General features: G+C 38.7%; 2 protein-coding genes across 10 annotated transcripts in view; one reads left to right on the top strand and one right to left on the bottom strand.

The window, feature by feature from the left end:
* The first annotated feature begins 4,266 nt into the window (after positions 1–4,266).
* On the top strand, positions 4,267–12,019 carry LOC144523527 (LIM/homeobox protein Lhx8). 7 transcript variants are annotated; one of them, XM_078259125.1, is made up of 9 exons: positions 4,269–4,467; positions 5,120–5,197; positions 5,765–5,890; positions 6,080–6,201; positions 6,849–7,117; positions 8,263–8,366; positions 9,271–9,366; positions 10,459–10,669; positions 11,275–12,019. In XM_078259125.1, the coding sequence occupies exons 1-9, from the start codon at positions 4,387–4,389 to the stop codon at positions 11,349–11,351; spliced, it is 1,164 nt and encodes a 387-aa protein (XP_078115251.1). In that variant the 5' UTR covers positions 4,269–4,386; the 3' UTR covers positions 11,352–12,019. The 7 variants fall into 7 exon arrangements, with proteins under 7 accessions (XP_078115257.1, XP_078115255.1, XP_078115251.1 ...); XM_078259127.1 differs by having other exon boundaries at positions 4,270–4,467; positions 6,897–7,117; XM_078259126.1 differs by having other exon boundaries at positions 4,271–4,467; positions 10,459–10,648.
* Positions 12,020–14,282: 2,263 nt separating this feature from the next.
* Positions 14,283–22,670, bottom strand: part of slc44a5b (solute carrier family 44 member 5b) — a 39,897-nt gene continuing 31,509 nt past the window's right edge. For 2 of the 3 annotated variants that reach the window (XM_078259122.1, XM_078259124.1), the window contains 14 exons: positions 21,193–21,276; positions 20,831–20,943; positions 20,472–20,603; positions 19,894–19,993; positions 19,693–19,785; positions 19,175–19,262; positions 18,621–18,883; positions 18,446–18,540; positions 18,242–18,345; positions 18,047–18,120; positions 17,659–17,729; positions 17,036–17,124; positions 16,181–16,265; positions 14,283–14,493 (listed from right to left, as the gene is read on the bottom strand). In XM_078259122.1, the coding sequence (XP_078115248.1) occupies positions 14,384–14,493; positions 16,181–16,265; positions 17,036–17,124; positions 17,659–17,729; positions 18,047–18,120; positions 18,242–18,345; positions 18,446–18,540; positions 18,621–18,883; positions 19,175–19,262; positions 19,693–19,785; positions 19,894–19,993; positions 20,472–20,603; positions 20,831–20,943; positions 21,193–21,276 (1,501 nt within the window). In that variant the 3' untranslated portion in view covers positions 14,283–14,383. Of the gene's footprint in view, positions 14,494–14,514; positions 15,873–16,180; positions 16,266–17,035; positions 17,125–17,658; positions 17,730–18,046; positions 18,121–18,241; positions 18,346–18,445; positions 18,541–18,620; positions 18,884–19,174; positions 19,263–19,692; positions 19,786–19,893; positions 19,994–20,471; positions 20,604–20,830; positions 20,944–21,192; positions 21,277–22,670 lie in introns of those variants that run through there. The other variant, XM_078259123.1, reaches the window with a different exon arrangement.

Raw genomic sequence — 22,670 nt, 5'->3', positions numbered from 1 at the left:
GAAACCCAAAATATAGAAAACAATCAAAGTGATTACTCTTCCAACAGGAGTTGCACATTTGATGTAGGTGACAAAACACAGAAATTACCATTTTATGCCAAACAAGGAAATATTACACACTTTTTTCTTTTTTTATGGGTTTGCCAGAGTTCTTCACAGACTAATAAATGTGACATTTTGCTTCTTCTTTTTTTAGGTCAATTAGAACATGTGTTTTTCTATCGTGAGAATCTGAAACATGTCAGTTCAAAATAATGTTTATTAGTAGTTCTCATACAAACAGGGAAAGTCATGAATTATTAAACTGATGAAGCAATCTTAGGTATGTTTTTGAGATGTTAAAGGATTTCCAGGATCCAAAAATGAACGTTAGGATTAAGAAAAGTTCTTGTTATTACAGTTTTTCTCAATCGCATTGGCACAATCATCGAATGACTATTAAACTTGGTCAAACTATACGACTATTTATATGAACATTAGGTCAGTTGTTCCCTTGACTATAGTCATTTATAATTGCTTTGACACAAAATGCATTGAGTAAGCCTTGCAGATCAAAATAGTTTGCATTCATTTGCTATTGAATCATATTACTCTCAAATGCATGTATACACATGTTCATTGCGTAAATCCCTACATGCAAAAAAGAGCAACCAACAATCACAATAACCTGTCACATACTGTTTATATTAGTTACATAATAGGTATGTGATTTTGTTGTAAACATTTTCAGATGAATAGACTCAGGCTAGATGGGGAACAATACAATGTCCTCACCATTTAGAGCAACTGAATGCAAACTGGTGACAGGTGAGGATATCACAGCAGATGTTGTAAGGGGTGGCTGCGTCATGCCAACAGTTTTTTTTTTCCCTTGTTGCATTGCAGAGGAGGATATCAGGTGTGATTTCGATAAAATCTTGTGGCCAGACAGAGAGGAGATTTGAGGACCCTTGAGGTTGATACATTTGCCGCATATTTTCTTTTTTCTTGCACATCTTGTACAACAGTTCCTGATAATTTTGCTGTTGTATTTCTTTTTTTCTGTGTATTTGTATTTCCTTTGTGTATTTGTGGTTGGCTGGTGTGTAATACATTGAGAAAGTATAGTGTGTGCCATGGCTGTCAACAATACTATTCAGCCGCCTAATTATACAATGTTAGCAACTGGACGATATTGCAGAGTGGGTAACTATTGCCCTTTTAGAGTACACTGTCATTTGACAAGATGTCTTTGCATTTTGTCTGTCTTGGTCTAAGCCAGTGGTTCCCAACCTTTTTTCCTTGGCGCCCCCCCTACTTATGTCTAAGAAAAGCTGAGCCCCCCCTCCGAAACCGAAGTTGAGGTAACTCTCGAGATAGAGCCTTACTTTCTTTTTTGATACAGAGGAGTTATCAGCACTTTTATGTTTCTTCGCCATGTTTTATTCATAAAATAGTGATGCCGTGGCGGCAGGAAAAACGAAGATGATAGCAGCTAGCAGCTGACCTGATGACAGCAAGGGTCACAGGTTAAGAGGTCCCGGAGGTTTGGCCTACTAAGTAGCCTGCCTACAATTTTAAGCGAGAACAAAAATATATAGTTTTTATACAGACTTTTGTATACATTATATATTCTAGTATATTATCATAATTTGTTTTTTTACCTCAACATCAAACCAGATAAAGACTTGCGCACCCCCTGTGATCTTTGCCGCCCCCCTGAGGGGTCCCCGGACCCCAGGTTGGGAACCACTGGTCTAAGCAATCATAAAGGAACCTTTTGTTTTGATGGCAATGATTTATTTACTAATGGATTTATTTACATTTGAAACAGGAGTTGATTATTTTTGATTGAGTGATCGCCTTTTGCAATTCACATAGAGTGATGTGCTGAATGTACCATGTGGTGTGAGGATTGTACTTTGAGTTTTGACAATTGAAAGTTTGCTCAGTAAATGTGCCAAAGCGATTGAGAAAAACTGTAACATATCCTTCCTATATGCACTTTCTCTTTAGGAAGACTTCATATAATGGAAAAATACTAACAACATTCACTGTTGAAGCAGCTTTTATTAAATGTAACACTGTAAGTTCTTAGATTGTATAATTCTCTGAAGCTGTGTCTGCATATTCTAACCGTCTTGCATGCCATCATAATCACTGACCTACTTCCTACCTCTCATACCTATTGATGGAGCATTGATAGATCATACTGTAAGCAGCAGCCTCACACACAGCCAGACATAAAGCAGCAGAGCAGTAGACAACGTTTGTTGACAGATAAGACATTGTTTTTGTCTGGTCTACATAACGCAAAACATTTAGGAAGTGAGCCGTGCAATGTAGAAAATGAAAACATGCAACTGGTGTTACACACTAGGATGTACATCTTTCCCAACAGCTGTGGTCATATCAGGTATTCTACAGATGGTGCGTTGGAGTGATAAAGACTTTCATGTCTGAGAAAGGATTAGTCTTTTCATGATTAAATGCTCTTCAGGTAGGTATTATTTCTTTTGATATTATATTCCACAGTAACACTGTCTTGCTGGCATTACGTCTCTCCTTTCACCTTTGACCTCTCCATCTGAACTCGTCACAGGGGCCAAAAGAAAGCAGTTTCTTTTTTCCGGACTTTTGTGTTCTTGTGAGCTCTGCAGCAATACAAGGATTGAGTGAAGAGTGGTTGTCTCACAGGCTGCTTCAGTGAACTGTCTGCTCTGAAATGTTTGAGATCTGTTATCTGATAAAGAGCATTCATCTCCACCAGGTGGAACAGGACACATCTCGATGGAGGCACGCTAACTCCTTTATACCTCTGCGATGGTGCGATACGGACGCAGACTCATGCCGGTGCAGGTCGGACTGTTATCCCATCAGCAGACGGCCTTTTCCTTTATGTGTGTGTGTGTGGTGGTTGGGATGGAAGGGCGTGTGTATGTGGAGTGATGATGGGTGGGATCGCGTGAGCGACTGGGTTCAATGAGTAAGTGAAAAAAGATTTCAAAAAGTAAGCAACTGTGTGTTTTCTTTCTAGTAACCCTAAGAGTTTGTTTATGAGACTCCTGCCACTCCCCCTGTCATCCTAATCCTTGTAAAGTTTTTGCATTACCCATCAAAAGAACATATAGTGTCCCCTGGCTGCCATGGCTTGGATGTGGATTAACACGAATTGCATACAGATTTAAAGCAGGCGGGCGGCCAGTTTTTATTTATTTTGTAAAGATGCAAAATCACTTAGAGGGCCAAAGAGCAGTGGTGGTTCATATACTCAAGTACACTTAACCCTTGTATTTAGTTGACTTTGGCTTTACTTCCTCCTTGTTTGGGTTTCCACAGACCACACTGTTGCATGTCTAAAATGATAATAATTGCAAAATCAGCCAATATTTTTTCCCCCTTTTCTTCAGACCTTAAAACCCAATATGTAAAAAGTACTGAAGGGTAACGCTTCCCTTTGCCACAAGCTAGGCTTGGACATTTGAAAGGAAAGCAGAAATAAAACATATTTCTGCAACATCAAATTATGTTGATTTTTTTCCCCCCGATTTTACTATAATATTTGTTTTTTTTTTTTCTCTTGAGGATTATGGAATATTTTTTTTTTCTATTTGGGCCTCTTTAACTTATTCATATTAAACAAGGGTAGAAGATGAGGGTCTGTAAGTAGACATTGCTTCGTTTAAAGGGCTCACAGGCCGTTTAGATTAGGAACCACTGCCCTAACAGGTTAACCTGGCCATGGCCTCAAACTGTAAATTAAATATATACAGTTTTAGTAGCCTCGAGGTCAGGTACTTTCAGTTGTCAGTCAGCCTTCAATAAACAGATACATTATGGATTATAATGTTGAAGGGATAATTACCAGGGCTGGAAGACGTATTTTGATATATACTTAATTACAAGTAAAAGTCCTGCATTCAAGGTTTACTTAAGTAAAAGTACAGAAGGATTACCACAATACAGAATGTTGATTAATAAAGTATACATTATTATTATTATTATTATTATTATTATTATAATACTCAAGTAAAGTAGAAGATGTAGCCTACTTTCACCTGTGGTTAATACCATTATAATTCATTATGTTGCCAGCGTGTTATTTCAGGAGTTCGCCTACTTGGCATATTGAAATTTCAATCAAAAATAGATCTGAAAATATCTACTAGAATATAACTTTGACAGACTTTGTACACCCCCCCAAAAATCTTCCATGAAACCACACAGTAGGCTAAGTGTATTTCCAAAGGGAGGCGCGGCCACAGAGGACAGGAAAATATGAATTATGATCCGCCCTCTGGAAACAGCTGAGGGCAGAGCGACAGCCACACAGGAATCCTGGAGGAGAAAGAAAGAATAACAGCACTTTTACTTTGAAAGTGGGAAGCTTCACACTCCTGGACAGACATGCGCTGGAAAAGTGAAGTAACAGTAGAGTGTTGCGTTGTTAACGAGACTGAAAACGGATCTCTGTTGTCCAACGATGAGGTGAGTAAGAGACGTATATAGCCTATATTTGTTATCAGCAGGTTGAGGTGTGACTCAGTGTATATAGACCGTGTCGGAAATTAAATATTAGGCGAAATTGCTTTGCCAATTAAATCAAAGCCGGCCTTCCACACGCTGACAGCACAGTATTTTCACAAGTTAAAGAAATGTCGATGCAAATTACCCCTCCCTGAATTCTGCAATTAAAAACTCAAGTAGTTAATGAGACCTCTTCACCTTTTGGTTGGCCCCGGGTAGACGTTTGTGGCGAACTTAGCCTTTTAATTGCTGTTATTAAAAAAATCAATCTTCTTTTCCCCCCCGAGACCTGGCGCTGTTTTTTTTTTTTCTTGTTTTGTGTTTTGATTGACACGTGAAATTGGTGTGTTTGGGGTGTCACGCGCGCATGCAAGCGGGCAGTTGCTGAATCACAAATGCAGATCTCAAGAACATAATGCGCATAGGATAAGTATTAGCTCAAGTGTTGTCTGTTTACGTACGTAATGTCTATCCCTCTCTTTTAAATGTCATTTTGGTAATCGCCGGCGTTGTCATGGTGAAAAGTGAAAGGCATGATATTTATGGGAAGGAGCAGGGGGCATTTAAGGCAGCTGCTACAGTCTGACAGACCTGCATCCTCTTCCCGCTGTAGCTTCTCGTCATGTGTGAAGATTGCAAAGGAGACGGAGAGCTGCTAGGCACATGCACTGAGGACAGGAGAGACATTATGGTAGGAATGAATTGTTGTAGCTAAAACTTTTTTTATTCTCCAAAACATGTTGAGAATGAACGAGAGGCCGTTTTTTTTCACCCCGACGTGTAAAGTTTTTAATATTCGTGACTGTGGACATCAGAAGGAGAACAGAAATAGCCTATAACAAGGCTATTTCTGCTCCATATATGGCCTATACTTCAAATGAGCATACACGATTATATTCTCTTAGCTAATTAGGTAGGCTAATGAGTGAAAAAAAAAAACACTTTGATTTTGTTGTTTTTGTTTTTTTAAATTGGCATTCTGTTTGTGATAATGGCTTCATATCTTATTCTGTAAACCGAGCTTATTCTGACATGTTTTGAAATAAATTATTGGCACACATCGCTACGCAAACGAAGCTGAGCCAGAAAAACTGAGAATCTGAGAACAGTATTTTTTTTTATTTGTGATTTGACAGTTTTATTACGAGTTTGGGGACAGTGAGCATGAGCTGAGTTCAAACATGATATGTAGCCCATGCTGTGCTGTACAGGGTTGCTCCTGTGCGTAATTTTCTAACCGCAGGTCTGATCCCTTCAGGGCGCGTCGGTGGAAGTTTTGGATGAAGACGCGTCGTCGCTGCGGGCGTTGGCATCTGCGCCTCTGTTAGGCAGAGCTGTGTGCGCGAGCTGCAACGAGGAAATTGTGGATAAATATTTATTAAAGGTAAACACTTTGTTTTGAAGATTTGTTTTTGTTTTCTTCCGAGGACTCTGTTATTCATTTATCTTTGGATTATGGCTAATTTTCCTCGTTTGCGTTTGGATTGCTGTGGTTTTTAAGGCTCACGCTGGTGTTCGTGCGTGTATATGGGGCCTGATTGACTTCTGCTAATTCATCCCATCTCTGCTTTAGGTTAACGACTTGTGCTGGCATGTGCGTTGTCTCTCCTGCAGCGTGTGCCAGACCTCACTTGGCAGCCACACGAGCTGTTACATCAAAGAAAAAGAAGTGTTCTGTAAACTGGATTACTTTAGGTATGTGCATCGATTTTTATTAGTGCAGCTCAAATGACATTCGAAGCTACCGAAACGAAATTATTGAATGGACCTCTTAATAATCAGGCCACATATTCCCTATTGCAAATCGAGAAATATAGACACAAAAATGATAATAATAATAATAATAATAATAATAATAATAATAATAATAGTCGCAGGACTTAACATGTCACCTTGCTTTGGCAGGATATTTATTTAACTTAAATTGTAATTATTTAGCCTATACATCCAGTTACTTTTGAAACTTTTCAATCATCGCATATAAAAGATAGAAAAATATAGATTATAGACTTTTAGTATTATTATCGTTGGGTAAAATATTGTGTGACTATAATAGGAGGAGGAGGCTAAATTCTAACTTTAATTAGGCTATAATATGATTTATCATAAATACATATTATTCATTTAATTTCATTTACCAGGGACTACTTTATCTCTGTATAGCTGTAGCCTATATGTCAGACTTTTCCTGCAGTGGTCCAGGCTACATTCTAGGCTCATTCTGCGGAGTAACACTATACATTATTTCATTCTTGGCCTAAAGAAAATTGGCATCAGTCAGTAAAAGGCCGAAAAGCAACAAGTCTTCGGCGCCGAAGCTTATTAATAATGTCCTGGGGCAGCTCCTTCATGTGGGGGTCTAATTCGCTCACCATGACGTTCACCTGCAGAAGATACGGCACCTGGTGCGCGTGCTGCGGCCGGAACATTCACTCCACAGACTGGGTCCGCCGGGCCAAGGGCAACGTCTATCACCTGGCCTGCTTCGCCTGCTTCTCCTGCAAGAGACAGCTGTCCACCGGGGAGGAGTTCGCCCTGGTGGAGGAGAAGGTGCTCTGCAGGGTCCACTACGACTGCATGCTGGACAACCTCAAGCGGGCCGCGGAGAAAGGTGAGAAAGACTCGGTCCTTAGCCTCTTCTTTTTATTTATTTTTACTTTTAGCCTACATAGCACTTTCTAGAGGCCCTCGGGTCAAATTTCACCCATTTTCAAAAAAGTTTCTATATCAGAAATTTTGGGTTTCTTTCAACCAAATTGTCAAAAAATAAATAAATAACGTGGATGGTTCTGTACAACGCTCTTCACAAGTAAAATAAATTATCAGTTCACTACTTTCATTGAATTTTGGTGTTTTAATCAATTTGATAGCATTTGAAAATAAATTCATAAAAGACTGTTGAAAAAAAAATCGACACAAACATCAGGAAAAAGTGATATAAGTGTCGAAAAGTCGACCAAAACGTTAAAAATAAGTTTGAATTTTAAATTTTGACCCAGAAAAACTAAAAGTCGCATGGTCAACAGGAAGACAACACAAGGGTTAAAGTACTTCCAAGACTTTCTACAGATTTGTTACATTTTGACATAAAAAACACAATTTCTTTTATTGCCAATAATAATAATAATAATAATAGGCTACAAATAATCACTTAAGACAAAACTGAAATCAGTCATTCCTTTCACTTCAAGCTACTGATATTCAGTTTTAATGATATGAAATCATGAGGTCTATATGAAAATTACTAAAAGGCCTAAAATCAACTTACAAACACATTTATAGGCTATCATGTCCCGAGAATAGTTATCTATTTTAAATCAAAGTTATCTTGTCCCCATTTTTTAATGGCTTCTAAATATGAAAACAATGTATGAACGAAAAAAATGTAATGCCCGCAACACTGCTTTAAACTCCCATATTTAATATAAATGCAACGTTTCGACCCTACTGGGACTTCTTCAGCCTTTTTGCCTGAAGAAGACCCAGTAAGGTCGAAACATTGCATTTATATTAAATATGGGAGTTTAAAGCAGTGTTGCGGACATTACATTTCTTTCGTTTTAAGTACTTTCATTTGTCCTACACCTGCTAGAAGGTGGGAAGGTGCACACAATTACTTTTATAAAATGTGGTTTACATATGGTCATTGCATGTTGCTCTTTTGGTTTTAAAATGCTGCATTTCAAAGTAATATAGATTTTATATTCTGTGATATAAGTATTTCAAGATCTTTTAATATGAGAATCTTCTTTGCAGGAAACAGTGTTAACGTGGACGGGGCCGTGCCCACTGAACAGGAGATTAACCAGCCAAAACCCTCCAAGAGAGCACGGACCAGCTTCACTGCCGACCAGCTGCAGGTTAACCTCCATCCTCATATAACAGACGGCAGATAGATAAATACACACGTATACGTAATACAATTCTGCTGGGAAAACTTCTGAATTCTTACATTTATGACCTAAAGTAACTGAGCCAAAAACATTGGCCTCAACCTTTAAAATGTTATTAGAATTACAAATGTGTGTAATAAAAGGTTTAGCGTACAAGGTCAAAGTAAAATCAGGTGTCCATTTGAATAAACTCAAATGTAGTAAAGCATTTATTTAAAAAAACAAATGGGATGCAGGTACAACGCCACAAACAAGGATGCTTGTTTTTAAATAGACTTTGTACAGTTTTTCCTCACTTAATAATAATAGTAATAAGTATATCCATTGTTTAGGGTCCTATAATTGCCCAAAATGTTTGGATGTTCTGTTTCGTAAAGTATGTTTTTATTGACCTTTATCTGTATAAATGTATTCCTATTTGACTATGTCCACAAACACGTTAACAGCAGTATAAAGTAACAAAAAATTGCCGGTGCAACACAGATGTCTTCTTACTTAATAGTTTTATTTCTTAAGGTGCGCAACAGTGACTAATGTTTCAATGTAGGGTTACATCTTCATCAGAGTCAAGGTCTCTGATGAAGATGTAACCCTCACTGTCACTGTTATACTGAAATAAAACTATTAAGTAAGAGGACATCTGTGTTGCACCGGCAATTTTTTGTTACTTTTGTCCTGCCTTGGTTGCACCGGATTGTTGTGGTCTGCAGAAGCGCAGAGAACTCTCTTTTTTACATGTTAACAGCAGTGTTTCATAAAACCAAATGCTGGTCAAATCTCTACCCAGCAGTTGAACGTGCATTTCCTCACGCGACGACAAAGTAAGCCTATGTGTTGTTTAACTGATTGTCTTTCACCTCTGAACGTGCAGGTGATGCAGGCCCAGTTTGCTCAGGACAACAATCCAGACGCCCAAACGCTGCAGAGACTGGCGGAGCAGACGGGCCTGAGTCGAAGAGTCATACAGGTCGGTGAAGTGCCGATGCATGAAGGGAATATGGATGATGGAATATACACAATGATCCTACTACTTAGAGAGACGCAAACGTCAAAACTTAACTAGCTGCTGATAAACCACGTACAAAACCAAAAAGAAAAACATCAATTTGACCGTTAAATGTGCTTTTATCTGTTTAAAATAGTACCAGTTTGTGTCAAATGATACTGAATAGCAGAATCAAGAAAAGAAACGCAAATAGTCAACTTTTTTTTTGCACATCATATATTATTGGTTTATGATTATTGTGCATTTTAATGGTGTAGCTGGTTGAGGTCAAGCTAGTTTTAAATACCTTATATTCTGCTTTACAGTTAAATCCAAAGCTGTATTTCACAAGATATGTTTTTAAATGTATGCAAAATATGGATCGGCAAAGTATCCGGTAACTGTAGTTGACAAGTGAGTACAAAGTACTACGTTTTCCTCTGGAATGTAATAGAGTAGAAGTGCAGCATCAAATAGAAATACTCAAGTAAAGTAAAAACACCTCAAATGTATACTTATGTATACAGTAATTGAGCAATTGTACCCAGTTACTTTCCAGCACTGGTAAAAGCTGTATAACCAGTGGCAGGGTTGGCTCGATGGGTGGAGCAGATATACTGAGAGGTTTATGCCTCGACGCAGAGGTCCAGGGTTCGAATCCGACCTGTAATGTCTTCCCCCTTTCTCACCTAACTGTCCTGTCAAATTAAAGGTGGAAAAGCCCCCCAAAAAAAATCTGTATAACCACGTGAGAACCAGAACACATACAGTATTTTTTTCTTCGATCCTATTGGATAGAATTAGCTGTGTTTCTAGTCACACACAGCTTTAAATTACTGGTTGACTGCTAGCAATGTTTTAATAGTGACACTGGTTTTACTCACCAGGGACAGAAGTCACTCCTTAACAGTCACTCCATGAGATTTATTGGCAGAGAGATTAAGGCTTGTACAGTTTAAAAGCTAACATAATTACCCAACGTATTCATCTTTGTGTTTTGTGCTTCTTCTTTTATGGCTTGTTACCGTCAGATGCATCCCTACAAAAAAAAGTGTTTGTCCTGTTAATCAACAGGTCTGGTTCCAGAACTGCAGAGCGCGCCACAAGAAGCACGTGAGCCCCAACCACACGTCCAGCACCCCCCTGACCTCCCTGCAGTCCAGCCGCCTCTCGCAGCCCACCCCGACCCCCGAGGAGCTGCAGTACACAGCTTACGGAGGCCCGGAGGGATCAATGCTCTCTGCACTACACTCCTTCATAGACAGTGAGCACCAGCCTTTTCATGGTGATACGGTTTACTGTGGTTCACTGCTTGCTATAAAACATGTCAAATTCCTATTTTAACATTTGCAGTATTATAATTGTTCTGGTTTATTTAAATGGAACTTTACCTTGAGTATTTTGACTAACAAGAGGCACTAAGAAAGGTTGCCCCCCAACATTATACTATTTTACATCTATGGTTGTTGCCCCATTATCTCCTTCTTTATTAGCGTTAGTGATTGAACTTTTGGCTCTGAACATTACTAAGAAAGAAGAAGTGAGTGACAGAAATGAAGCCAAAGAAAAAGACGAGCTTAGTTCATTTGCTAATGATTTGCAGTTACATTTAAGTAATGTTAAAAATCTCTTCCAAAAGGTAAAGGAGAGCATCTATGATTTTTCAAAAATATCAGGTTATAAGATGAACATCGAAATGAGATTTTTGAGGTTGCTATATAAAGTTCAGAATATAATGTATACAAAGATACCTTTTTCTGTCTGATTAATTAACCTAAACTTAACTGGAATCACACATATTTAAAATGATAAGGTTATCCACAAACTATGCTCATGAAATGTACCCTGTAACTGTAATGACTCAAGTGCTCTCTCTTTGTGTGCCCCCAGTACACTCCCCTCCATCCATGTTTCAACCGCTGCTGCCAGCTCACGCCATGACCTCCCTGCCTGTGTCTCACGCCTGAGCCAGCCACCCACCCACCCACCCACACCCACACACACACACACACACACACAAACCAGCGGTCGTCATTAGCAGCAGCAGTATTCAGATCTCCACATTTCCTTTACTTCAACTGTCAGTAATTCATTAAATGTTGACATTCTTTGAAAACACTAAATTTGCGTTAGAGCATATCATTTGCACTGTATAATGTGGAATTGGAAAGGTTTTATTGAACCTCATTGGATTGTGACATATGACATTATAGATTTATATTTGTTTGTGTAGCTGGTGACACAGTTTGACCGTGCTCCTGAACGCCACCAACCCCCATGTCAACTCATTATGAAGGTTAACTTGAAATTGTTTGTATAGCAGTGTTTAGATATTGCAATTTTATTTATTTATTGTATGTGAAGTCTGTTTTGAAAATAAATGTCTAATTTCACAAACCCAGAATGAATGAATGAAAACGGATAGTTTACTGGTCAGATCCAGTGACAGCTGACATGCTGCAGTGTTAAGACCTGAATGGGCATGTTTAGAAATTGGAAATGAAGTAAATGCATAGTAAAAAAACTATTTATTGATGAAAACATAAGTACAAAAACATCTATATTTGAAGGCAATATATTCTGTTAAAAACACACATGCAATTTTTACTGTATAAATAAATATATGAGACATTTACACTGTCAGCTTTCTGCACAAACGAGCCACAATAAATAAAAACAGTTTGGTGTATGGACAGGTTTGAGCACTGCGTCTTCAGAGTTTGACTTTTAAAAGTTTGCGGTATAAGAGACGCACGCACATTCTAACAAGGAGAGCAGTTTTACTTGTGTCTACTTGTTGACTGTGGTTGACCAAAAGAATCTAATTTACAGACATGCCAGGGAGGGGGGAGGCATATAAAAACAGTTTTTACTTCTCTTATCAGATCTTAGGTATTCACCTTTATGGGAATGAAACTAAACCTGAGCTGTATCAACATAAAGAAACAATTCAACTGGGAGACTAGTAGTTATTCATGCTACACGCGTAATATGCCACACTGAGCACTACATGCATCGTTTCTCTCCTTTCAGATACACAAGCAGAGTTGTTTTGCTTTTACTCAACGGTTATGTTGTACGTGTCCCAGCGTGTTCGGCTCAAACGGCGGCAGAAGGTGTGTGAGCCTGGCGGTGCTGTCACTCTGAGGCACCATGAGGGCAGGTTCTCATGTTCGACAAACATGGTACAAAGACTCCCAAACATGAGTCACATCTCAAAGATCTCTAAAAGGTGAGCATCATCCCAAGTGATGCATACATCCATTTAGGAAAAAAGAAAACCTCATCAGAAGTTTGATGTCTGTGAAACACATGGACACAGTGTGTGAAACTTTCAACAGCTTGTGTCACTTATTTATTTATCAGTGACTTTACCAACAACCTGGTCACACCCAAACCTGTGTATAACTCACTTTGTTAGAGAAATTCTTCCAGACAAGACAAAAAAATAATCAGGATTTCACCAACTAATCAAAAAATCCATCAAACAAACTGCACCGTCCACATTACTGGCTCACCAGTAATACAAACAGTCAGGCAAACTGACCTCGACATGAATGCTTCGTCTGGTGCCAGAGATGTGCTTATACTTTAGAAAGAAGTAAGAAATGTTGGTCTTTTGTTTTGTTCAATAATCTTCAGAATTAAGGTGATATTACTACCCAGATCAAGAATCTTTATCCTTTACAGGAGAGTGTGGTTGTTTATACTACGGAATAAATGTAAAAATGATCATCAAACAAAAGCCTCATATTAAGCCATATTTAGGTGTGGTGGAAACATTTACTATTGTTGCGATTGACATCAAATCATGAGGACCACAGCCACCGTTCTCTGTAATGGAAGGCACTTTTTACAGCCACCTTTAAAAAGGAGGTGACTCGTTAATACTAATAAGAAACATTTTGGGGGAGTAGGACTTTAAGAGCACATGTTGTAATGGTAAGCCTGTGTGTAACACCTTGAGGTTCTGCATTCTTTGCTGGTTGGGCACACAGCAAAGAATTGCGACTTTATGGTTATGGGACGTGCTTCCAAAACCACCAAACACAGAACATCCTTCAACTTCACCTTCCATTTTAACCCCTAACATCTGGAAACCTGTCACTGGCTGCTGACTATCCCTTTAACAAGATTTTTTTTTTTTTTTTTTTTTTAAATCAGAGAAGCTTCTTCAAATAAACTATGTAAAAATAAACTTCAAGTAACCTATGGTAGCACCAGGATGCAATTAGACACTCAGTGTGGCAATTCTAAGAAAAAGGCACTTAAAAGAGTTTGAACTGCTCTGCCATTATGTCCTTGGGAGTTAAATATGAAAACAGTGGACGTTGAGTGGCAAATACGTTTCTCAATGTGAGACGATGTGAGGTTCAAAAAATTGTGATAACACAATACACAGACGAGCTGACGTTTGACCATATCATGGAAAAACTAGTTCAATCAGCAGTGCATTCACACCTCAACAACAGTACCCATAAGAAGTCTACTAATGACTGGCACCACCAAGTGGTAAGAACTGGCAACTACAACAGATTAGGAGCAAAAACAGCTGATGTTTACCACAATCTCAATAAAGAAAGAAATCACTCGTTCCAATAGGAACTTACTGTGTAGTACGACTGTGGCTATAAAAGGTGTGTATATATATATATAGATATATATATATATATATATATATATATATATATATATATATATATATATATATATATATTCAGTTATAACAATAAAATAAAAATTTTATATTTACAAGAACTTGGTGTGACTTTGTACACCATTTAAAGCTAGACTTGTTTTGACTATCAAGTCCATAAATTGCGAGCATGTGGGAATCTAAATATTAGAATTGCTTATCGGTTTGTTCATTATAGTGCACAGTTGCAACTTGTGTACACTTAAATTACATTTGGCAAAGTATTTAATGCCACATGGGCTTGTACCATTCTTTGGTACATGACCTGAAGTCTTTCTCCTCCCCCCACCTTCCATCTTTTCTCTATTTCCTGCTCGTCTTCTTGACGTTCTTCTTCTTGAGGATGTTCCTCAAGGTTTTGTTCATGTAGAAGGGCCGGTCGGGAGAGCCGTCGTTCGCCTCCAGATCCCACACTAGGAGGCAGCAGTAGCAACATGTTAAAAACGGAGATGGAAAGTGCACTGGACAAAACTTAAACCATTTATGTTTATTCAAAAAAAATTATTCACATTTTCATTGGATTTCATTGATAAAAAAAATTCTCCTATACAAAAAGAACACTGAATAACCTCCAGATAGATGCGTGTATTATACTTAGCAATACAATACATTTGAACCATCCAATAAAAAATTTACCAAAAATGGCTTTGACATCCTTTTATAAACTGTATCGCAAAAAAGGTTCCTGGAGTAAGGTCTAAAACCACAGAATAAGAGGAACAATTTTATTTTTTTATTTTTTCACAACTAGGCACATAAACTAGTGGCTGCATTCAGAAGTTTCCTGAAAAACTGTCAGGTTCTATTCAAATCGTAAGCAAAAACCATAAAATGTATTGTGAAGTCTTAACCTCCCACAAAGTCTCTGTCTGGTTTACAGTACATCTGTGAGCTGATCTTTATAATGGAAACTTTTAAATGATTGTGACCTCCTTTTTTTTTTTTTTAATTATGTAAAATAAGAGACACAGGTTTTGCTAAGTGCAGAAATACACAACCATTTTTTGGATCTGTGTTAGTATAAATGCGGTGGATCAAAGCAACATATAAAGCCAATGGTAAATATCAACAGCCAGCAAAATAATCATGCTTGACAGAAGAAATAAATCACATGGTTCTTTTCCCACATGTGAAAGTGCATACAAAACATGATTTTACACTAGCAGACCAAAGTGCGACAAGAGGTGTGTCCCATAAGTCCACCACTTTTTTTTAAATGGTAAAGCCTTATGCCATAGTCCATCAGTGGCATCTGTACATCTTAAGGTCCTTATGTTTGTTTGGGTAAAAATGCTCATATCATATTCATCTTAGCCTGTGCGTCCGTCCTGCGAGTTAGCATGTACCCTCTCAGTAAGGCAGAGGTCAGAAGAGAATACAGAGAAGAACAAAGAAGATAAGTGTGGCAGAAAAAAAGGCAAGTATTTGAGTTGGCTCAAGAGAGTAAGGAAACTGGTCTTTTCTAGTCGCCCATGCCTTTTCTGGGAGGAACTGAAGTAAAAGCATGTCCTTTCATGTCCAAGCCATTCCTGACCAGGCTGGGATGTATCCAGTGTTGATGTTTAGCCCTACAGTACTCGCTCTCAAATGTCCAGACCCCAACACATACAGTAGATATGGAGAAGTGAGTGAGAGAGTCAGCAGTTAAAGTAGCAGTAAAAGTGGCCGCACATTGCTCAGGAGGCAGCGCATAATTTGGCACCCTCCTCTCCTTTGCGCAGGATCTTGTGCAGGCCAGGAGACATGTAGTAGGGCCTGGAAGAAGAACCGTCATTCCTCTCTAGGTCTTCACCTGAGACCAGGTCCCAGCACAGCAGAAGACAGGAGGAGCAGGAATAGCAGACAGAGTGACAGCCAGAAAGAGAAAGCAAAGCAAAGACTTAGTAGAGAGAAATATTCAAAAAGGTCAGGCAGGAATTAGAGAGCTGGAGCAGGAATCTATTTTAGTTGTCATTAAGAGCCCGTTTTTTAAGCAGAAAAGAGTTATGCTGACAGGCTACTTGGCATTTCATTTTTAACCATATTAGCAGTAATCAGTACAAGTAGTCATATTCTCACACTGTGTCATGTAAAGTACTGAAAAAAAAGCAGCATACTTACAAAAGCACAGGAACAACGTGTCCACACACATGGCATAGACATTTAAAAAGCCATGTGCAATCATGTAGGATCCAAATATCACAGTCTGAAAGAATCAACAGGTTGGAGTCAGTATGCTATACTGTCAACATTTATTCTCAAAGTCTGTTTTATCATGCGACAACAACAATCTGCATTCCAGCAAACACCAAAAACATCAAGAATAATATGAACCACTAAGTTGTAAATAAAAAAATAAATTAAAAAAAACTAATCACCTTGTGCAACAAATAATGCAATCTGCTCTAAATAACCGAAATGGTGTTAAAGGCAACTTTACACAACTAAGAAAAAAATATGAAACCCAGTGTGCATTAATCTATGCCACAAACTACTTACAAACTTAGAAGGCTACATTTTAAATTGATTCTGAATTATTAAATTTAATCAGTGCCATCCGTGTGCAAAAATGTGACAAATGTAAAAGGCACAAGATAAGCTGTATAAATATTTTAGTGGTAAATTCAGTGAGAAAAGCAGAAGAATTTTCATTTCATATATTTGCCAAACTAATGCTCCAGCTGCTTTTTAATCTTAAGTTATTTATAACAAGACATGATTACAGGAGCACTCTATTCAAAGTTGAAGACTGAGCCAGAGACATAAAACGTTGGAATGGTTTTCCAATATACTAAAGGAAGGTTTCGAATAAATCTAAGTACCTCTGAGCATCTGGATACAATATTTTATGTGCACAGTTAAAAGTTCAAGTCAGAATACAAACATACCTCAACCTCCCGAAGAAAATTGATTTAGTCTCAGTAGTTCTTGCTGGTACAATTACTCATGAACAGCCCACATTTTTTAATTCCTTACCAGAAGGGGGACCCAGCAGTAATTTAGGGATGGCGTCTCCTGTTGAATGACTGGTATTTTATGTGTAAAGAAGAAAAATGCAAGAACACCTGGAAAACAAAAAGAAAAAGCATGGCAGTTTAATTTCTTGTCCAATCCTTAAAAAGGTTACTTTATAAATCCTTTAAGATCAAATCAAGCAGCATTTATTCTAAGATGCTTTTTAAATTGGTTGAAAGGGGAAAAATTAAGGGTTTACAAACACACATTTAGATCAATACATCTTGGACAAATAGCACACTATTTTTGATGTTCAGGGATTCGTTAGGGTAACTTCTAGGATTCATTTTGATTCATGTTTAAATTAAGTTCTCATTAACTGAACTGAATTTAAAGCCTCCTAAAGAGACTTTTTTTTTTTTTTTTCCCACAGACCGGCAGAAAACGTGCAACAGTAAATTTCAACTTAGAATGACAAAAACAGAGTGGAAATAAAGTGTGTGCATGGCAGAAAAAACTGTGAGTGAGAGGATTTATCATCCACCTTACATTTAGGAGGATATCTCATTCTGTCTCTCCTACAGTTTTTTTGTCCATGCCACGGTTTATGTCACATTACAGACTGCAGGTGACATGAAACTCACCAACACTTCCTGAAATAAGCAGTTTTCCCAAGAAGAGCAGAAAGTCTGTCACCTTGTCGAGGACAGCCACCCTAAAGAGGAGGCAGAGAAAAGCCAGAGTGGAGAGACAGAGTCCCAGAAAGTGCACACACAGCATTAAATACATGATGAGTAGGCTAATTAGGAAACATGTGCAACTGCTTTAAACAAACACTCATTTCTTGATTGTTTGAATTACATAAAGCAAATCCACACTTTTTCTCAATTGTTTTTTAAGCCAAAATCTAAACATCTTTTATTTTTCTTAGCCTGGCATGTTAACTGAGTGTGTCTCAGCAGCAAGTAGTTTGCACTCTGATCTCTTTTAGATGCATGGGTCTGACACAGATAAGACAAGATAAGGCCTTACCTAATAACGTTCCTCATCAAGAGAAAGAAAGCATCCTTAGAAGAGGTGCAGAAGTTCTTTCCATATATTGCTATCTGTTTGTGAGAGAAAAGTAGAGAGTAATGAAGCATTGAGGCACAAGCAGGCTCAACTAACAACTGAACTGCTAACAGGTACTTGCAATAAAAGAATCCATGTCGATGTCTAGTAACTCACCATAATGTATGCGTTTCTGTTTATAAACCTGATGAAATGTTCCAGGCACCAGAAGCAGCACTTGAGGCAGCAAAGCACGAATCGAGTGCATGCATTTTGAGAACCTGGAAAAAAATATCATCAATCATCAACATCCCATTGGAAATACATTGTGTAAAGATTAAGGTTAGTTAGTGTTAGTGTTTTTTAAGAGTTACAGCTTACCTTTCAGTTTGTGATCCAGGTACTCCAGAACAATTCGGAACATCTGAACCACAGAAAGGATCAGAGAACCGAAGGCAAGAGAACCTGTGTGGTAACTGTGACACGAGAAACCAAATGGTGTATTAGACATTTTAACATTTGAAATAGACAGTAGTGGTATGTCACAGCTCCCTACCGTATGGCTCGGCTGAAGGAGGAGTAGAGGGGGCATGCAGGGATGTCGTTTGGCTTCTTCAGGGCCCAGTAGTAGGATGCGAAAGCCCCGGCCAGGGCACACTGGCCCAGCGCCATGGTGAAGTTGACCAGCCAGAGGAACACGAACAGGTTACACACATGGAGGACTAGGATGTAGCGATGGTATACACTTTCTCCACCGTAGAAGGCAAACATGCATTGTGACCCGGGGCACACTTTGGTAATATTGGTTTGACTGAATGTCTGAAAGAAAGCAACAGATTTGATCTCGATGTGTATGCGGATAAGAGTAATGTGACCTAATATTTGCTTAAATGCTTTTACACTTAATTCATAACAAGCTAAACTACTCAGAGAAAAACACTGGTGGGACTTTTAAGCATCAGTGACTAATGTGAACTCTATTTACATCAGCATTAGAGACTGATTTTAAAAAGTCACGCTCAGCTATTAGATTTTACTTGTAGGCAATAAGAAGAAGCTATAACATATGCTTTGATTGATTACAGTCTGAAAAATAACTAGGAGACTAACCTTTGGACTGCATGTGAGGTTGGCATACATGCATTTATTGTCAGTAGGTGCGACCTTGTAGACTGCATTGCCAGAGGATGCTAAGAAGCTGAGGTCAAACTAGTTAAGGGCAACACAAAGAGACATTTCCCCCCACACAGCAATCCCTGAAAACAAACTCAGTTTTGTTTAAATACTTCGGTTATGTGCTACTTACACAGAGTCCTCTCGTTCATCCAGGCATTACAAGCCTAGGTCTATGCTAAACAATTTACTGAGACACACGAACACAAGCTTCTTCCCATTTTGCGCTTGCTTTAAAAAACATAAAGCACCAGGTGAAAGAAGCCCTACCCATTTTCTACAACTACATCAACTACAACAGTGCATGGTCGGTTTACTAGCAGATTTTTCTATATGATCTTGTGGATAATCCTAATGAACTCGATGTAGTGTTTAAAGTACTGCAGACTGGATGAACGCAGAAGAATTCTTTGAATGAAAACAGTTCAGTGATGAACCAGCATTTCGAAGGATACACTGCTGTGACGACCCAGTAAGCGATGCAGATGGCCAGAAGGAGAAAGGTGATGATCGGGTACAAGAGAGTGGACATGATGTAGCTGATGGCCCTAAAAACGAGAAAGATCAAAACATCTTTTTGAATTGTGCTGTATGCATACATTTTTTTTCTTTCAAAAACACAATTTAATTTTCAAGTAATCAACAGAGCTCCATACCTGCTTCCCTCCTTCAGTAATGCAATAGCGATGCGCAGCCTTGTCCTCAGAAATATCAGAATAACCACAATGATGGCCTCAATCACAGAAAGACAGATCACTACAAAACAAATGTGTTTTATTATTAGTCAATGCACATACAACAAAAATGTTTTATATCAGTTTTACACAAGTTAGTAAAAAAAAAATTTAAATCACTGTGCTAGCATTCGCTCCAGACAATTTCATTTTTGGGGCATTTTTAGGCCTTTATTGACAGTACAGCTGAAGAAACGAAAGGGGGAGAGAGGGGGAATGACATGCAACAAAGGGCCGCAGGTCGGTGTCGAACCCTGGCCCACTGCATCGAGGAGTAAACCTCTATATATGGGCACCCGCTCTACCAACTGAGCTATCCGGGCGCCCAGAAGGTTTCATTTTTAAAACCTCAAGTCTACAGGGATGGAAAAATTTTGTTTATATGATGCGGTTGAGCAAAACTCAGTGGGGTGAGCATTGCACGGTGGCTATAAGGGTTTGGGTTCACATAATAAACTCTAAAGTGTGAGGTAAATGTATGATAGTGGATGACAACATACTGAAGATAAGCCATGTCTGTCTGAGCTGAAGGAAAATGCTCAAGTCTGTGTGGAAGCCGATATCAGAGATGGTGATATTAGCGCCTGGCTTCCCGCTCAGAGAGCTGTACTCCCAATAGCAGTGCCAGATACCTGGGAGACACAGAGAGACAGAAAGAAAGAATAAAAGCCAGGAAAGGATGCAACAAGGTAAGACAAATCTAAATCTGTCACAGTTTGCCATGACAACAGAACTGCTCACGGCGAGATAGGTGAGAAAGTCAAATGTAAAACACGTGGGCAACATCTTCAACATCTTGTGTACCAAGAATACAGTAGCCACTGGCAATGGGAGGTAACCGTCTATGGGGAATACTCACCGTAGCCGATCGCAGCGATCACGCTGAAGACAATGAGCCACAGGAACACGCCAGCAGTGTAGCGCAGCAGCAAGATAAAGACCAGACTGACCGCCATGGTTATAACCAGACCACTGCAACAACACAAACACATGCCTACTGGGAACTGACAGGTAAAGAAACTGATCTGGAGTTTAAGAATTCATTCAGTAAGATGTTTTGAAAGTAGGAATGTATCAGGTGCTATTTAAATCGCCTACTGTTGTAAATTCCAAGCAGTTAGGACATCATCTATTTCACTGATGGCTCAGATAAGTTACTCTACCCACAGAAGCACATAATCAATAAAGAGAAGTGAATACATGAAAATCCCTCATTCTTACATGAGGATCCAGTTCCAGGAATTTGCATAATCCTCAAAGATCTTCATGCCAACTTCTTTGGCATTCAGCAGACTGGCGATACCTCTGTGATGGGAGTAACAAGGTGAGATTGGAAGGAGGGGGAAAGAGACGAGGTGACAACAAAGGGATTTAATGAGGATACGGAGAGGGACTGTGACAGATTTGTGTTACTGCGTCTAATAACGTAATTACTAGGGTTTCTCAAAAACATCTTGACACTTTATTTATCTATAATGCTCCTACTATGGAACAAAGATGAATACAATTTCAAAATGCTTTTGGTATTCTCAGGTTTGAGACCTACTTATTGGGTTAAGAGGGTCTTAAGAAAACTATTCTAAGTTTCATATCCAGGGGCCACAAAACAGCATTAGTGTTACTGAAGCGCTATGGAGCAATAGTACCTTCAGTATGGCGGTAAATGGTATAGCAGCGTGTTACTGGATGTGATACAAGGAGCACCTAGTGGAATAGCACATATTAATGGATGTGTCAGATCAATAACTCATATGTTTCTGTTCACAGTACAGGTAAAGTGCTTGATAACCAAAAAAAAGAGAGAGAAGTGCTTCAAATGCTGTTTTAGTTGTCACCTGGATTAATCTTTAAAATTCAATCTATCTTGAAATCTTAACTTAAAACTTTCCCTGTGCAAAGACAAAATCTCAACCAAAGACAAATGATTCAGCATGAAACCAAACATATGTTTTGCCTAATTCTATCAGCGTATTTAAAGAACTCTAGTAAAGGGAAATCACAAATGCACTCTAGTGTTGAGTCTCCACAGGGAAAATATAACTACAAGACTTGTAACAATGTCAGACCATGACTACTGCAAACACACTGCCCTATGACTCAGATACATCACTAAAGTACAGACCGAGGAGGGAAAGAGGACAAGCTAACATTGCCAAGGGATAAACAGAGCACTGAAAGCTGTTCTGAAACCAACCATATAATGAAAAGTTCTACATCAGCTCCCTTAAAAAGGTCACTGAAACCCTGTCTAAAGACACCAGCTTGGATCATATCCAGCCCTGTTATGCAAACCTGCATTCATATCTAGATCAAGGGAGCAGACCTAATGACCACCAGGGGGCACCACATCACTCTCTATGTTATTTGACACCCAAAGTAGTAGGTGACTGGATGTTTTGAGGTAGATAAATGCCACAAACAATTGTATTAATCTGTCCTAATCCCTGTCCACTGTTGTGGAGGGACTCAGGAACAGATTGTTCATGATGAAGAGGGAGGGTTAGTCTACACAAAGCTACTGGCTACAGCGGAGGCAAAGTTTAAAAGCTGAAATAAATCATTTTGGAGACCTTCCCACTCCTTGCTGCATGGCAGTTACTTTGCTACAAAAAGAAAAGCATTAAAAGCACATTATCTTTCAGGGTCATTCAAACAAAAGTTGATCACAGCAAACACAGAATCATGTATGTATATAATAT

The sequence above is a fragment of the Sander vitreus genome, chromosome 9 (genome assembly GCF_031162955.1).
Source record: "Sander vitreus isolate 19-12246 chromosome 9, sanVit1, whole genome shotgun sequence".
In the NCBI taxonomy this organism is placed as follows: Eukaryota; Metazoa; Chordata; class Actinopteri; order Perciformes; family Percidae; genus Sander; species Sander vitreus.
The sequence above is the reverse complement of the archived record's forward strand: the minus strand, read 5'-3'. Positions and strand labels throughout refer to the sequence as shown.

Excerpts from the sequence above, each read along its gene's own strand:
- LOC144523527 (XM_078259125.1), top strand. The coding sequence starts at position 4,387 with ATGCGCTGGAAAAGTGAAGTAACAGTAGAGTGTTGCGTTGTTAACGAG. Across the intron at positions 6,202-6,848 it reads TGTAAACTGGATTACTTTAG|CTCCTTCATGTGGGGGTCTA; the intron begins GTATGTGCATCG and ends GTCCTGGGGCAG. Across the intron at positions 7,118-8,262 it reads CAAGCGGGCCGCGGAGAAAG|GAAACAGTGTTAACGTGGAC; the intron begins GTGAGAAAGACT and ends TCTTCTTTGCAG.